At 38.1% G+C, this 18,400-nt stretch overlaps 1 protein-coding gene across 12 annotated transcripts in view; it reads right to left on the bottom strand.

Annotated features, from left to right (window-relative positions):
• Positions 1–18,400, bottom strand: part of SEMA6A (semaphorin 6A) — a 217,524-nt gene that overhangs the window by 116,512 nt on the left and 82,612 nt on the right. For all 12 annotated transcript variants that reach the window (XM_058165908.1, XM_058165916.1, XM_058165917.1 and 9 more), the window contains 2 exons: positions 7,374–7,509; positions 3,303–3,420 (listed from right to left, as the gene is read on the bottom strand). In XM_058165908.1, the coding sequence (XP_058021891.1) occupies positions 3,303–3,420; positions 7,374–7,473 (218 nt within the window). In that variant the 5' untranslated portion in view covers positions 7,474–7,509. The remainder of the gene's footprint in view (positions 1–3,302; positions 3,421–7,373; positions 7,510–18,400) is intronic.

Genomic DNA, 18,400 nt, shown 5'->3' with positions numbered 1-18,400 from the left:
TGTATACATACTTACTAGCTAATGTAGCAACTATTGCTTGTCTTCATATGGTCACATAAAAAGGTCCTTAAACAGAAGCTCTTAAAGGTTTTTTTTTAGCACAGTATACAACACTTTTTTAATCAATTAAGAAAACTTGAGATGTCAAAGTATAGGGTTAATGACCTGCTAAGCAGTTAATTTCCATTCAAGCAATCCTAGATGCGCTTCAGGCAGTGGTATATCAAGTGGTGGTAGTGGTAATATCTGCATCAGCTGCAGACTCAAAGGGGCCAATGGTGGGGAGTCACATTGCTGGTGCCTGTGCCTTCAAGGTAGTTTTGAATCCTGGCAACCATCCTCTGCAATTTGCTTGGCAGCATTTTTTAGAAGCAGCTTGCCAGATGGTTCTTCCTAGAACTAAGAAAAACAACTGACCTAAGATCATCCAATTGGCTATGTGACTACAGTGGAACAAGAACTGTGAACTTCCTGTTTCTAGTCTGAGGCCTTAACCCAAAAGTCTTCAAACTTGGCAGCTTTAAGACTTGTGGACTTCATAGCTGGCTCGAGAATTCTGGGAGCTGAAGTCCACAAGTCTTAAAGCTGCCAAGTTTGAAGACCTCTGCCTTAACCATTATAGCAAAACAGTTTCTTAGTACTGAACTGGTGTGGATATTTTAAAAATGGTCCTCTCTGGGTGTCAAATTTGCTAGATATGCCACTGGCTTTAGGAGGCATCCATCCTTTTCATAGTCCATATTTTATTTCACATTACTGAAAAAGATTTGCTCCTAATTGTGACTTGTTTTTTTTTAAAATAAAATCCCTGAAAGTTATTAGCTAGAGACTGGCCAACATGCAACCCCATACAGTATATGAGATTTTGAAGATAAAACAAAAAAATTTGCTCATAATTTGCACAATGCGATACAGATAAATTTCAAATGTGCCAAATATAAAAATACACATATTTTCCATTCTTTTCCATCTGGCTCTTTCTTTGCTATAATTTTAAAAAATAAGTGGTTGAACTACCATCGTTAGAATTTAATTTTATAACTTTGCGGAATGTACAACATTGTTGCTTATTTTCCAAAACAGGCAGTTAGTTGCTTTTATAAACACAGGAGAATGATGCCAATATTCCAAATGAATAAGTAACTACTATGCCTATTTACTGCTCCACCACATGGTACATACCAGCTGCAAGGGAGCAACAGTGACAGAGGGCTATTGCTTCATGCTCAAGTTGCTAAGCTTCCTGAATTCCTATAATTGGACATTGTCCAATACAGAATACTGGCCTAGATTGGTCCAGTGAGACTCTTTTTAAGTTCTTATACACTAGATAAATATGTAAATTGGGTTGGTAACAGCTGAAGCTATCAGCTAGCGCCTTCTGATCAGCAGTATTACTAAGGCAATGCAAGTGAAGGCATATAAATGCATTCTGACTAGCATACCAAATGTGTAAGTTGATGGGGAGTGCTTGATTTTTCACAGTCTATAGAACAGCTGCAAATTGTTCCTATTTTTCAATTCTGAGGAAACTTTCTTCTTGTGCAGGATTAAGCAACCTGGTAGTCTGCAGGTTTTTTGGGACCTCAATTTCCATCAATCTCAGCCAGCATCACTAATGTGAAGGAACTGTAAAAACTTTCATTAAAAACATCTGGAAGGTCAAAAGTCTGCTTCTGCGATCATAAAATTATTTCTATTTTTTCTAAGATTTCCTGCCAGAGTCAGATCTGTTCATTTCAGATACAGATTAAAATAGGAATGGGCAACCTGAAACATCCTTTTCATAGCCCATGAAAGACCCAAGACTATGCTATAGAAGCTATCTGCCAAATAATTGTAATGCAATCTTCCATTTAAAAGAATAAATTGATGCATTAAGCCTTCAATGGCCTTCTTTCAGTTACTTAAAACAACCTGGCCCCACTTTCAAAACAAAACTCTTCCAATATGGTCCAGGAAGCATTCACTAGTTATCTTGAGTCTACCAACCAGTTCTAGAAATAAGTTGTTTCTATTTTGATCAGCCCACCTGAAGTTCTCCAGATGTGCTGGACTGCAATTCCCATCCCATCCCCAGCTGAAAATGATGGAAGATGTAATCTAAGCCATTGGAAAATGTCAGGTTAGGGAAGATTATCATCAATCAATGGTTTAGCTCTGTAGGAATAATTTCCCAGCATATAAATTTATGGGCCCTGTAGTGAATGGGCCTGATGCACTATCATGCTACTGTGAAGAGTTAAGAGTCCCAATTTTCCATTGTAATATGCAGAGTACTTCTTATATTACAAATCCCAATAACTTCCTTCAAATAATATCAATGTGAAGAACTCTATATATTATATCAAAACTAACAGACAACAAAAAATAGTGGCAATGTCAGCCTAATGCATACATCAGGTTTGAAACTGGAGGTGAGCTTGAAAACACAGAGTGAGGTTGATTTATGATAGTGATTAAGTGATGGTACCAAATTCACAGGGAACTTTAAGACTGTATAATGTCTGTAATGTGTACTATTCTTGTTTTGAATTAGAAATAAATCTAATTGAACATTGTGTAACATTGTGTAACATTGTGTAACACTGACAGAATGGACTGGTGCCATTTTCTTTCCCTCCTAAGGCCACCATGTTCTCAAACTATACACCATAGAATTCTTAAGTTTATGAAAACAACGTTGCCCCATAGGTGAATATTGTAAGTGCTGCCTGCACAATGTCCTGGGGCTTTTGTGCAGCTTGGGAAGCTGAGCGAAGCCATTTTTGCAGTGTTTTTTTTAGGAAGCAAACAATCTTTCAGTGGCCAGAACTTGCATCTTCTTGCTTCCTAAAGAAACCAACTGCCATCCCACTTTCCATGTGAAAAGCAAATGCAATAAAGGAAAGGAAAACCAAGAGTGGAGACACCAACTGCTCTGCCATTTCTGTATTCTTTTATTGGACAGTTGAAGAACTTAGGTCAGCAATTTGGAGAAATTGAACACAGGCAACTATGCCACTTGAGAGCATGTGAGCAGCTTGAGGAAGAAATAAACATAAAACCTCATCCAAATTTTGCTAAGATGCCAGATATCACCCAAAGAAAACATTAATGAAGCCAAACCCCACAATTCTGCTTGTACCATGTTTCCCTGAAAATTAGACCCTGTCTTATATTTTTTTTGAACCCTGAAATAAGTGCTGGGCCTTACTGCCATGTGTTCAAAAGCCTGATTGGGCTTATTACCAGGGAATGTCTTATTTTGATGAAAACAGTTATCTATGCTAAAACCACAGCACTTATTGAACAATACTAACCTAGCAGCAACGTAGAGGGTTCTGTCCATTATCATGAGCAACTGGATGTCAAGTCTGTGCCTTTGTGGAGTGTTGTGTCCCGGTTTGTGACCCACGAACACTGGATACTGTTTTGTATCTATGAAAAGCAGAGAAGATTGAAAAAAAAAGCAATAAAAAAATAAGGAGAGTGAGAGACAGATCCCTAGCTGCTATAATTAACATGGTTCTGATTATAGTTGAATTGCACACAACAATCTAATTGATTAGAATCTTCTGATTTGTAAGAAAAGATACTGTTATATTCATCATCATCATCAATCATCATCATCATTTTCAGAACATGATTTTTTTAATGACCCTTTAATCCCTTTATTCAGGGTGGAGTTGTGGTGGGAGGGCGCACGCCTCAATAGAACCAAGCATTTACTGGCCGGATGCCTTCCTGATGCCTATGCGGAGTTTGCAGCAGATATTTTCTCTTTGTATCCTGAGAGAGAAACATCTGCCGCTGCCTAGGATTGAACTTTTAACTTGAGTGGGAGGCGAATGTCTTCACCTCTAGGCCACCGTGCTGCTCCTTTCCTTCAGAACATGATGCCCTTCAGAAATGCTACATTCATCTCCCATCATCCTTGATAATTACCTAAAGTTCATAGGGGTGGTGATATTTGTAGTTCAACATATCTAGACTGCCTATGTCAAGACAATTTCTTTTGGGGATTTCAATATTGAACACTTTATAAGTAGCTTTCTTGTCAATCTTTGCAGCAATCTAAATAGTTAGAATTTAGCTTTGTGAAGTTGATCTGCCAGGATAAAATGATGTCCTGGAACCTATCAATTTGTCCAACAGTCACACTGTCTTGTGATAAGAAGAAATGGACAGGACTACAGGCTGCTTACAAGGGTAACACACTAATCATATTTCTGGGAAGGATGAGACAGACTCATTCAATGAACTTTTCAATAATTTCAGTTTTGTACTAGTAAAGAGAATTTATTTTTATTTCCTTTGCAGACTATCTTGCAAGGATTTCATTGGAAGTAAATTAAATTCTGTTTTACTTTATTAAGTTACAAAATGTCTCAAGTGCCCTCAAATGGAGGCAAACCTTGTAAACTTTTAGAAGCAATAGATACTCTGTCCAATTCAATATGTTTGTGTTCACATACTTCTTAAAGTTTAAATACACTATGACAAAAATAGAGCCTTTCTTTCTGGCTACAAAAAAACAAAAACAAAAAACACCCCACCAAAAAACAAAAAATAAAAGCAAAAACATTTGAATGACTGTTAATAATCTAAAATGCAAAGAGATAAATAAATAATAATAGAAGTAAAAGGTGGAACTGGTATGCCTGATAATGTCTTGCAGTTCAGTATCTTATTGCTCAATGAAAAAGAACTGCCAAATCCAGAAATCATATCAAAACTATCAAATCATCACTAATCATGACCACCCACTAAAACAGGGGTCACCAACCTTTTGGACCTCAGGGACCACTAACTTCATAATTTTAAATCCCGCAGACCACTAATATGATCTGCCTAATGACCAGCTGTGTGGGCATGGCGAACTCAATGACACTCACTTCAAGGGGCACCTCGCCGGCCTCTACTTGCCTCTCCCCTCCCAGGTACTCCTTGCCTGCCCGCCTGGGCTCCTTAAGGCTCCAACAGGAAGCAATTGTCGGAGCTAAGCAGCCACGAAGAGAAAAAGTTGGGAAAACAGCTAGCTCTGTTCAAATCAGATCTGGCCAAGAAGGAGGCTCAGCAGAAGTACCTCACTGAGGATTATGATCATAGGCTTTCCAAGCAGAGGGAAGTCCTGCGGGAGTGCAAGGCCAGGTACCAGGGCCTGCAGGCTAAGCTGGCTAAGATGGTCAGCCAGTTCCAGGCCATATGCAGTCCCACTGAACGAGGCCCTCTGGCTCTTCGCCACCAGTGGCGCTTCCCTCCAGCCTTCGTCCAAAGCCTGCCCCAGGAGGCTGAAGCAGACCGCAAGTTGGAATTTCTGCCCCCATCTGATCTACACAAAAAGACCCTGAATAAGGTACTCTCTGCAGCAACACAAACTCTCTGCATGTATCTGGCCCAGGGGACGTAGTTTGAGGACCCCTGATTTAGTGCAATATAAAAAATACAAATAATTTTTCTGCAGACCACCAAAATTTTCTTGCAGACCACCAGTGGTCCACTGACCACCGGTGACCACTGCACTAGGCCAAGTTTTCCACCATTCTTAGCAGAGAACAAGTAAAATGGTGTGCAAGGTTTGTTTAGGTTTAATGCAGAAAACACTTATGTGCCTATTTTCCCTCCACTCATAAAATTGTAGTCCCCTTCCAATACTTCTACTTCTAGCCTCTCTCTCTCCCCCCCTCTCTCTATATATCTGTAACTGAAGAATAATTTCCCAAATCTGATTTAATGGATTTATTTCTTGTCCTTCTGCCTTAACACTGAATCAATACAGCAGGAAACTGAAATCAACATTACTAGGAAGCATTTCTACCTTTTATAACAGTGCAAAGGTTTAGGATTTGATTTCGTGTAATGCTGGTTAAAGTTCAACGAAATGTTTATGTCTGGAATTTGAATGAAATGTGGATGAAGGTACTTTGAGAGAGTTGATTTCCTTAATTTAAAATACAAGAACTTCCATGTGGACTGTCTATGTCAAATGAGATGAGTTTGCGCCCTTCTTCTCAAATCAAATTCAGTTGTCACTTTTAAGGCTGGCACCACATATATTCTTATGGGGAACCCTTCAATCTTTAAACTCAAGAAAGCCCAGGACAATGTCAATTTACATTTATTTTAGTTGGCCTACTGCATAGGTACCCAATCTTTTGGCTTGTTTCAGCCACACTGAGTGAAGAGGAATTGTCTTGAGCTGCATAGAAAATATATAATATAGTTACTGCAATCTATATAAATCACATAATAATGTTAAAAGTTTATGATCTTGCGGGGCCACATTATTGGCTGTCCAGAGCCACTTGCCACCAGTCGGCCAGACACACCTGGTCTACTGTGTGTTTATAGGTCAATGAAAGATTGTTTCTTCAAAAGGAGATTTATATGTGTTTATATATGATGAAACAGAATCTTTTGATATCTCTGCTACCTAACTGCAATTTCTTCTGTATGTTTATCTAAGTAAAAAAAAAACATTTTGGATCCTTCATTTATTGTTTTGTTTAACTACAGTACATCCCCATTAAATAGTATGAACTATGAAATAGTTAAAGAAACTCTTCACTGCATTCCGGTGGGGTTCTCATACTTAATTTATAGTATTTAAGGAGGAGGATCTCAATTTGTAGCACTTGTGGCAGTGAACTTCTACATTAAGCCTTTGATAACCTACCTTTTTAAAGCTAAACATTGCAAACGCGCTCTCTCTGATGCATTTGCATCCCAATGTGGAATAGAGTGAGATACTAACTGTCTTCTTCCAGGCAAGTTGCCACTTCTATATTGGTTCAAATGGAAACTATTTTGCTTTCTTTAGTTCTGTTTTACATTACAATTGCAAAGGCTAAAGAAGTGGTACATTTATTGCTATGTGTGAATAAGTAAATAGCTAGATAGCAAGTTAGTTAAATGAATAATCTTTCAGTTCTGAACATTAAAGTCAGAATTGTGCTGGTTTGGATCAATAGCAAAGCTTAATTCTTCTTGCTTCAGGGAATGAAGTGCTTTTGTTTTGACTATCTTATTTTGGTTATGAAAGAAATATTGCTTAATATTTTCTCCAGAAAAAGATGTGACTGGAAAGTTTAACATGAGAATCACATGAGTCTGGAAAAAGAATAAGATTTAGAGACAGAAATGATAACTAAGATAACTTCTTCTACATTCGTTGACTGGCCCAGAACACAGTGGTTTTATTAATTGTTTTGCATCAACAAATAGTGATAGGAAATATGAAAAAAATCTACTATAGATGCCCGGAGAGGGTGCAAAGGAAAGGATGGTTTTGCCCTGCTAATGCTTGCAGTCCTTAATCTTGCTTGGCGATAAGCTATCACCTGATATTGGGAATGGACGGAGAAAAAAATATTCTCGCCGTTCATACTTACAGTTGCCATGCGAAATACTGATTGGCTCAGGATCTTCTGGGAAATCGGCCCCAGCAAAGTGTAGCAGTGTGAAATATAGCAGCAAGGCTTCTGACCTCATAGTAGTTCAACTGGGAAACTAATCCTTCACTTCACCCTGTGAGAGACAAACAAGATAATGAAAGCCTTTATGATCAACTGGTACTTAGACACTATAAAATAATCAACATCGAAAACTTTAACACTGGCAACTTTTACTAGCATTCGTAGCAATAGCACTTAGACTTATATACCACTTCACAGCGCTTTAGAGCCCTTTCTAGGCAGTTTACAGAGTCAGGATATTGTCCCCAACTATCTGGTTCCTCATTTTACCAACCTCAGAAGGATGGAGGGCTGAGTCAACCCTGAGCCGGTGAGACTCGGGATGCCAAATCGCTGGCAGTTGGCAGCAGAATTAGCCTGCAATACTGCATCCTAAGCCCTGCACCACCATGGCTCTGCAGTAACCCATACTGGCAGGGAATTCTGGGAGTTGAGATCCTCATGTATCAAAAAGTTGCCAAAACCACTGAGTAATAAAGGGGAGCTTCTCCTGCCTTTTGGTTATACATAATAAAATGTTACATATATTCATTTTAAACTCCTACCCTCAAAATGACGCTATAGAGCACTGCACACCAGAACAACTAGATACAAGAACAGTTTTTCCCCAAATGCCATCACTCTGCTATACGAATAATTCCCTCAACACTCTCAAACTATTTATTAAATCTGCACTACTATTAATCTTCTCATTTTCCCATCACCTATCTCCTTCCACTTATGACTCTATGACTGTAACTTTGTTGCTTGTATCCTTACGATTTATAATATAATATAATAATATAATTATTATTATATTATATTATATTATAAATCGTAAGGATACAAGCAACAAAGTTACAAAGCAAACAAAGTTAATATATTGATATTGTTTCCTAATTGCTTATTTGTACCCTATGACTATCATTAAGTGTTGTATCTTATGATTCTTGATGAATGTATCTTTTCTTTTATGTACACTGAGAGCATATGTGCCAAGACAAATTCCTTGTGTGTCCAATCACACTTGGCCAATAAAAAACTCTATTCTATTCTAAAAGAAAAAGACTGGTCGGTTAATAAGCCATTAACACAGAGCAGCAATGGCATCTTCTTTGCCCCTAAAAGCTGCTATGAAGTACCAGAGAACGTTTTCTAACCCCCATGGGTGTTTTACTAGCCATAAGAAATGGATAGCTCTCTGAGGGTTAGCTCCCATAGCTAGTTTTAAAAGCCAAGTTAGGTCTAGTTATTGAATTATGTAATGTATTAATTTGAAATAATTTGCTTAATTGAAAAATATTACAAGAACTTTGTTATACAAATTCTCATATGTAAAGTGATACCAATAGAGAGATTCATGGGAATGCGGAACCCATAGGATAAATCAGTATAGGAGGGTTTGTAATTCTATTCTGTTACCGTGCTCATTATTTTACAAAATTTCAAAATTTCATTTATGCAAATGAAATGAAAGATTTTTAACTAAGACAGTTGCTCTGTGCCAGGGATAGCTAACAGGGTAGAAAGAAGACCCTCCCCCATGCTGCCTATTCTCTTGGTTTTTATTTTCTATCATATTTATTTTAGTTTTAATTGTTTTATGTTCCTTTTTATCAATTTGTAAGTTGCCCAGAGTCACTTCAGCAAGGAATTGAACAGCACAATAATTTAATAAATAAACTGCCAGTGTGTCCTTTTGAAACTCTATCTAATATTCCTACTTTTTCTTATGTCAAAACGTGCATTAATAAGTTCTGCTTCATTTCAAAATGAAATTTCACAGCCAATACTGGCTAATTTGTCCAGTTATAAACAGTGATTAATTCTGTGGTTCATCTTATATGCTTTTAAATTAAAACACCTAATGTAGCCCAGAAAGAGAGTTGAGAATATTCTATGAAGAATCTTAAATTATGAAAATGAAATTATATTACTTTAATTGCTTGTATTTAACTGTACAGATAATTTTAAAATTATTAATCTAGGAACACATGTAAAAGAGTCACCTATTCCTTGCATGTAATTAAATTAAAATTTCTTTATACTTAGGACTATAAAATCTGAGCTGCAAAAATCCAGATAACCACAAGATGGCAGCAAGAAGCTATAGCCTTTTAGACAGTAGTGAGTTTCAATTTCATTCGCTACTGATTTGCTCGTGGGCGTGTGTGTACACATGATGATTCTACACATATGCAGAGACATCCAGGTGGGTGGGCGGACCTCCCGCTGCTACCGGTTTGCCACACAAAGCAAGCTGACACATGCCAGGAACACATGACAGGACCTCGGACTCGGAGCCAGGCTAGGGCCCGGGATGCTGCATCACAGCCATCTGCTCAAGACATCACATCACAGAACTCCAGAGGCCACAACACCAAAGCTCAGGAACAAAAGACTAGGACCACACACACACACAGGATGCTGCGAGGCAGCCGACCAATCTGCAAACACCCACTCCATCTACCAATCAAGATGCAACCACACAGCCAACCAACCCACTCACAGCAACACTCGCACCCTCCCCACCAGCATTTATAGAGATGGCAGCTCCGACCATGCTTTGCCCACAGAAGCTCGAAGCCAAAAACACCAGCCTGAAGATGATGAGTGAGACCTCACTGAAACGTCACTAAGATACTCTCAACCTTACATGGGAAAAGACTTGAATATGCGAAGACATGTTGTTGTTGTTAGTTGCGAAGTCATCTCCGACCCATCATGACCCCATGGACAACATTCCTCCAGGCCTTCCTGTCCTCTACCATCCTCTGGAGTCCATTCAAACTCATACCTACTGCTTCAGTGACTCCATCCAGCCACCTTGTTCTCTGTCGTCCCTTCTTCTTTTGCCCTCAATCTTTCCCAGCCTTAGGCTCTTCTCCAGTGAGTCCTTCTTTCTCATTAGGTGGCCAAAGTATTTCAGTTTCATCTTCAGGATCTGGCCTTCTAAAGAGCAGTCAGGGTTGATCTCCTCTAGAACTGACTTGTTTGTTCGCCTTGCAGTCCAAGGGACTCGTAGGAGTCTTCTCCAGCACCAGAGTTCAAAGGCCTCAATTCTTTGGCGTTCAGCCTTTCTTACGGTCCAACCTTCACAGCCATACATTGCAACTGGGAAACCATAGCTTTGACTATATGCACTTTTGTTGGCAAGGTGATGTCTCTGCTTTTTAGTACGCTGTCTAGATTTGCCATAGCTTTCCTCCCCAGGAAATGTATATACATATATACATATTTGTTTTCTGAGGTTTTTGCGGGTGTTTGTATGTAGGTCTTTGGTTATTCGGGTTTTCTCCCGCGTAAAATTGGAAGTGTCTTGGCGACGTTTCGACGAAGTCTCATTCGTCGAAACATACATATGTATATATGTATGTATGTGTATATATATATATATACATACATACATACATACATACATATATATATATATATATATATATATATATATATATATATATACCTACCTACCTACCTACCTACCTACCTACCTACATATAATATATTTGTTTTCTGAGGTTTTCGTGGGTGTTTGTGTGTATATATATATTTGTTTGTATTTTTGTCATTCCAGTTCTTTTTTTCCAGCATTTTTGTCATTCCAGTTCATAGATATCATAAAGAAACAAAACTTACAGCCCAGCGACCTACTCGTGAGCTTTGATGTCATATCCCTCTTTACCCAAGTGCCAATCAAAGAAGCCTTGACAGCTATCCAAAACAAATATAACCCCCCCAAGCACATCCTAGATCTGACCAACCACTGCCTATCCAACACATACTTCATCTATAATGGACAAAAATACAAACAAATAGAAGGAGCACCCATGGGATCACCCCTCTCACCTGTCATTGCCAACCTCTACATGGAACACTTTGAAACCCAAGCACTAGAAAAATCTGATCACAAACCCAAACTCTGGCTCAGATACGTAGACGACACCTTCATAATCTGGCCACACGGGAAAGAAAACTTGACAACTTCCTCACACACCTCAATAGCCTACACCCCAAAATACAGTTCACCATGGAAACAGAAGTTAACAACCAACTTCCTTCCTAGATGTCTTAGTCTACAAGAAACCCAATGGCTCCCTAGGACACACCATCTACCAGAAGAAAACACACACAAACCGCTATCTGCACGCACTCTCACACCACCACCCAGCACAGATCAACTCCGTAGCCCAGACACTCATCTCTTGAACAAAAAGCTTAGCTGATGAACAACACCTAAAACCGAACTACACACTCTCACAAATGTACTAACATCCAATGGATTCCAGAGAAATAAGATTACCAAACTAATCCAAAAGAAACCCCACTAAAATCCAAGACAGAGAACAAGAAAACGGCACAGCCCTCCTCCCATATATAAAAGGCACCACAGACAGAATCAGCAAGATCCTCCACAAACATAACATCAAGACAGCATTCTGCACAAACCAAAAAATATCCACCATCCTAAGAAACCCCAAAGACAAAATTGAGTTAGAAAATCAAGGAGTATATGAAATCCCATGCACTGCCTGCCCCACCACATACATTGGACAAACCAACAGAAGAATAAGTGCACGCATTGAAGAACACAAGAACTCAGTCAAAAAAGAGGAACCAACTTCTTCCCTGCTCCAACACCTTAAAGCCACAGGACACGATATTGACTTTAAAGACCAAAACTATCGTCAAAACTGAACACTTTAACAACAGAATAATCAGAGAAGCCATTGAGATAGAAAAACGCCCACACAGCATGAACAAACGAGATGATACCTCCCGCCTACCAGCCATTTGGAAACCCGCCCTTATTGATAAACGAGTCCCTAACACGAGGAATGACACCAGACCCACACTCACGAGGTCCACACAGGATGTCACCACCGCACATCCACCCAGAAAGCAGACCCAAACCCACACTGATCATGAAGCACGACCAAGGACCAGAAGCCAGACCGCAGCTGCAACATTAGCCATTTCAAACCCCTCCAATCCATACAGCAGACAGACACCCACTATGAAGATGTAGCATGACCACAAACACGAAGCCAAACAATAGCAATGCAACTCACCAATTCAAATCCCCCTGCAACTCAGATTAATCTGAGCACAACCAAGCCCCCACCCAAACAGGACACCCCCCAGCCAATCAGAGCACAACCCCCCCATCCAATCAGATCACAGCCAAGCTCCCACCCAATCAGTTCAAACCCCCACTAGCAGTTAAAAAGGAAGAAACAGCTGCAATCACACATTGCTCCCAGAAGCACGAAGCTGAAGCCTGAAGATGACGAATGAGACTATATATATTATATTAGCTGGCAATTGCATAAATAGTGCCCTCCAAATCCCTGTTCAGACATTCTAAGAAGGAAGGAGCACATTTTCAAATCTGGCTGCAATCCAAGATAGGCTTTACACTGTTTATTTAAGTATATGAAAAATACTGCCAGTGGTAATTTCGCCCCGCTGAAGTTAGATTATGCTTGATTTCTCACTACCGTTCATGTACCATATGTTTTCACTCATTTACCAAACCATTTTCACTTCCGTTACAAAAATAATAGTTTTAGAATAAAAGATAATAAAAGTGTTCATACCCATAGAAGTGTAGCAGGGTAGATGGACTCTATAGAATGAGTGACCTGTTAAATATTAGAACAATTGTTCTAATAAGGTCCATCTATCCTTGCTATAGGCACAGGGTCCATTGCATTTATTTGAATTCTTTATGTCCTAAGAAACAATAAATTTATTTCTAAGTAATAAAAAATTCAGTCAAGAAGAAATAAAAGCAAATATGAAATGTCACACTACTATAGTTCAAACTTTTTTGGGCTGACCTTGCAAACATATTTTAGGTTAGCATTATTTTTTAAAATAATGTCTGTCTTTGGACAATTATAATGCTCGTCTGGAAATCGAATTGGAAAAAGGATGTTTATCCAAGGAAAATGATCAATTTAATTATTGTTTTAATTATAAACATTTTCACTCACAAGATTAATCTATTAATGAATATTAATTCCTATTAATAGGGAATATCAGGAATCTCCAGAGAGGAGAACCCTTTTATGTTGATTCTGTCATTCCATGAGCTACATAACTATATGGTTAGGAGAATTTGAAGGTGGAATTTAATCTTTAAACCTTAAAAAATAAAGTAGAGCAAGCAGGCAGAACATGACTTCTAGAATTCTTTTGAACCCCTTAATAGCAGTTTGACTCTGAGACCCATTATGGGGGAGGAAAAGGAGGGTTTAACAATGGAACAGTTGAAAGCATTCCAAATCGTTGACCAAGAACCATAGCAATACATTGAGGGAATTACAGTATTTTCTGAGCAGCCTTCAGTTTTAGGCCCATTTTCTCACTTGATCTTTTGTTTTTCCTGGCTTCTGCTCCTATATCAAACCTGATCCCATACCATTTTGATTTTGGAAAGTTATCCTGCTGACAGATAGATGGTCAGACAAAGTCCTACAGTCCTTTACGTACATTATTCCAAGCATTTAGTTAGGTTAGTAAAAAAATAACAAGTTAGGGCAGGGGTCTCCAACCTTAGTCCCTTTAAGACTTGTGGACTTCAAGTCCCAGAGTTCCTCAGCCAGCAAAGCTGGCTGAGGGACTCTGGGAGCTGAAGTCCACAAGTCTTAAAGGGATCAAGGTTGGAGACCCCTGAGTTAGGGAAATGATGCAGAGCAGATCTAGATTTTTCCATACCATTAAAATGGCTCAGCCTTTCTTTAGCTGTTTCCTTTTGTCATGTCAAATTTGATTCCATACTGTTCAATTTCCAGAGAATTCTAATTCATATCCAATGTCCCTTCCAACTCTGTTACTGTAACTATAAGCACTGGGGGAAAAATATTGGTATGTGGTGCAAACTACCTTTCTTTCTCTTGCAGGAATTTCCTTGTTTTAGATAAACATGGCAAAGATACCTTGTATATAAATTATCATCATCTTCATCATCATTGCTTATTTGGAACCTTAATTTAAATAGAACCATTTAAGTTAAACTGTTTCAAACATTATGCAATTTGTACTACATATAATTTCCATTTAAGTGACGGCCTTCTTTTACAACCATTTGCAGTGACGAAACAGTAACTTTGTGATCAATCCTCACAGTTAAGACCTTCACTGCTCTGTAATGCAAAGGAAAGCTGAGGCAAGATCATAAGCCCAGTCAAAGAATAGAATAGAATAGAATAGAATTTTATTGGCCAAGTGTGATTGGACACACAAGGAATTTGTCTTGGTGCATATGCTCTCAGTGTACATAAAAGAAAAGATACGTTCATCAAGGTACAACATTTAAAACACAATTGATGGTCAATATATCAATATAAATCATAAGGATTGCCAGCAACAAGTTATAGTCATACAGTCATAAGTGGAAAGAGATTGGTGATGGGAACTATGAAACGATTAATAGTAGAGCAGATTCAGTAAATAGTCTGACAGTGTTGAGGGAATTATTTGTTTAGCAGAGTGATGGCCTTCGGGAAAAAACTGTTCTTGTGTCTAGTTGTTCTGGTGTGCAGTGCTCTATAGCGTCGTTTTGAGGGTAGGAGTTGAAACAGTTTATGTCCAGGATGCGAGGGATCACTTAGTGACCACTTTGCTTATCAACCAAGGCTTCGGCCCCCAAAGTAATCACTAAACAAAGACCACCTGTATTGTTGTTATGTCAACCTTATTTACTTTCAATATTTACATGCACTTCTGCTTTTCCTTTAATTTGTAGTCATGCTTAAAACATCTGTGTGTGAAGCAATCCCTTCAAGACAGACAAACGCAAAGAAACAAGAACTTTTGAAGAGATTGTTATTGCTAGATGAAAGTCTGTCAAACCCATTTCCCAGCTCAATTTATACCTAGCAGAGTCTCTTTCTCTGCTTTTCTCTCCCCTGGAATGAGATCTATCTTTTACAATGCCCTTGTTTCTTTTCCTGCATTCCCAGGGCTTGCTAGATATTTTGCACAGCATATATATCAGAGGTGGTATTCAGCAGGTTCTGACCAGTTCTGGAGAACCGGTAGCGGAAATTGTGAATCGTTTGGAGAACTGGTAAATACCACCTCTGACTGGCCCCACCACATCTATTCTCTGCCTCTTGAGTCCCAGCTAATTGAGAGGAAATGGGGATTTTGCAGTAACCTTCTCCTGGAGTGGGGTGAGAATGGAGATTTTACAGTGTCCTTCCTTTGCTACGCCCACCAAGCCACGCCTACCAAGCCATGCCATGCCCACCAAGCCACACCCACAGAACTGGTAGTTAAAAAATTTTGAATCCCACCACCCTTTCTAAAAATATATTTTATCTTGGTGGTGCAGTGGTTAGAATGCAGTATTGTAGGCTAACTCTGCAGACATTGCCAGAAGTTTGATCCAGAGTGGCTCAAGGTTGACTCAACCTTTCATCCTTCTGAGGTCGGTAAAATGAGGACCCAGATTGTTGGGCACAATACGCTGATTCTGTAAACTGCTTCAAGAATGCTGTAAAGCACTTGGCTACTGCTGTTCATGTACTTCATGATAGACTTTGGTTTAAAATAATGAATTTATGAAATTATGAATAAAGTCTGTGGGCCATAGAAGGCTGCAAGAATCTACTTCGATTCTCTATATGTCTTTATCCTATTATTTTCACAAATCCATAGCTGACATGGTTCCAGTCTATGAATCCTAAGCCAACTTAGTCAGCAATTAATTGGTTACTTTTCTGAGTTTGGCGACATTAAAATATGCATATTAGAATACGCATAAATAAATATACTAGATTCTTCCTGTAAATTCTTTTGGAAATAGCTTTGGTGGAAATTTCCAGTTCTTATAAGCACAAGTGTTTTCCACAAAAAGATTAACAAAACATTTTGTTATTATTCTAAAAGCCAGCACTATAAAATCCAGCGGATAAGTGCTGAAGGCTTTGGACAAACTATTTGGTCTTTTAGTGCATTGTTTAAATATATTGTATTTTGGAAAATCAGGACAATTTGATGCTTCTACTACAAGTCCATCATAGTGACTCTCTCATGTTTAATATTATTTTAAGTGCTTAAATAAAAAAAACTAGTGACAGACATAATACAAATGCAGAGAACTAACAGATGTTTCAGACTAAGCAACAAAGAGAGGGAGAGGGAGGAAGAGAGAAGACGGTGAGCAAGTTTTTTATTGACATTTACACACTTTTATTTTTAAGGAAAAAAAGGTTTTTTTGGAAAAAATCCTTATCCTAGTTGAACCTATGACAAAACTTGTTTTCAATTACTTGTTCTCCCATGCAAAGCACCTGGCAGAAAACTCAGCTAAGGTCAAACAGTAATTTTCAAGTGTTATTAAATAATTACTTTGCAAATATGTACTGATAGGTTGTACAACTATGTACACATATTTGAAACTTTTAATAAATATGCATTACAATATTATATACATTTATTTACAAAGCACGTAATGTTTTAAATAAACCTTATTTCTGAATCAATATACATAGACTTTTGGGAAAAGATAGCAGTCCTAAAAGCACATTGTCTTATAATAGCCCCCTTGGGATTTATTTTTGCCTAAACATATATGTTTAGGATGGCCTTTTCTATTATTTTAACAATTGGGATGAACCTTCTTTTAGTAGTTTCCAATGTATGAGTACACACCCACCCACCCACACCCACACCCCAACACCACAGTTGTTTTTTGGACACCTAGCATAAATCAAAAGCCTAAAACAAACATGAATAAAATATTTGTGAATAAATAAAATAAACATGAATTGCAGGTTCTAATCTATATCTTCCTCTTGGGATGAAGAAAATGTGTATGTAATGTTTATAAGAGGCGTAAATAAAAATTCACTTTTTATCACAATTACTATCAATTGCTAGGTTATCTTCTTTTACTGATATTATCCATAATAGTACTGTAAAGTGTGCATGGTAGGTTAAACGTTTCATGAAAAAAGAACTTGTTTGTTCTAAATCCTTTCCTGAACAATTTCCCTGGATATAGTCAAGTTCTAATGCTTTGAGAGAGTATCATTCGCTGTAGTCCAAACCAGTCTAGATTTAACATTTTAAAACATAGGTCATTTTCTTCTATAAATAATTTCATTAGAGAGGTTGGGAATGGAGATTGTTTAAAAAAAATACCATATCCAGCTTTTGGAGATAGATCACAGCCAACCATATTCTTCTGGATAAATTTGCAATTCAGTAATAATCTTTGCAAAATGAATATTTAGACAGGTGCAGGGATGACTTCCAGGTTGTTCCTTTGCATGATGAGATATACAGTACATTCCAAAAGCTTAACCAGATCCACAACATTTATAGATAGTCTTGACTGACAACCACAATTGAGCCCAAAATTTCTGCTAAACAAAAAAGTTGTTGAGTTTTGCCCCATTTTATGACCTTTCTTGCCACAGTTGTTAAGTGAATCACTGCAGTCACTAAATTAGTAACACGGTTGTTAAGTGACTCTGGCTTCCCCATTGGTCATAAAGGTAGCAGAAGTAATCACATGACCCCAACAAATTGCAACTGGCTCAATAAATATGAGCCAGTTGCCAAGCATCCAAATTTTGAACTCATGATCATGGGGATAGTGCAGCAATTCTAAGTGTGAAAAATGGTCATATCGCTTTTTTCAGTACTGCTGTAACTTTTAACAGTCACTAAATGAACAGTTGTAAGTTGAGGGCTACTTGTAATGGCTTCTTGGCATAATTCAGGCCTGATCTGTTTAAATATTGCCAGTACGTTTAGATAATGTTCTCATCATTGTCGTTTCTAATTTCTTGATAAGAAACATTACAGCTTTATTTGAAAACTGGATCTTACTGGTAGCGTTTACAGAGCTGGTTTCATACTTTTGCTGAATAGGAACATGCATTTTCTTTTAAAACAAATGTTCCTTTAAATAATATTTTGGCATCTGAATAATCCATCATTTTTTT

This window comes from Ahaetulla prasina, chromosome 2, assembly GCF_028640845.1.
Source record: "Ahaetulla prasina isolate Xishuangbanna chromosome 2, ASM2864084v1, whole genome shotgun sequence".
Lineage (NCBI taxonomy): Eukaryota > Metazoa > Chordata > Lepidosauria > Squamata > Colubridae > Ahaetulla > Ahaetulla prasina.
This window is presented reverse-complemented; position numbering and strand designations above follow the sequence as displayed.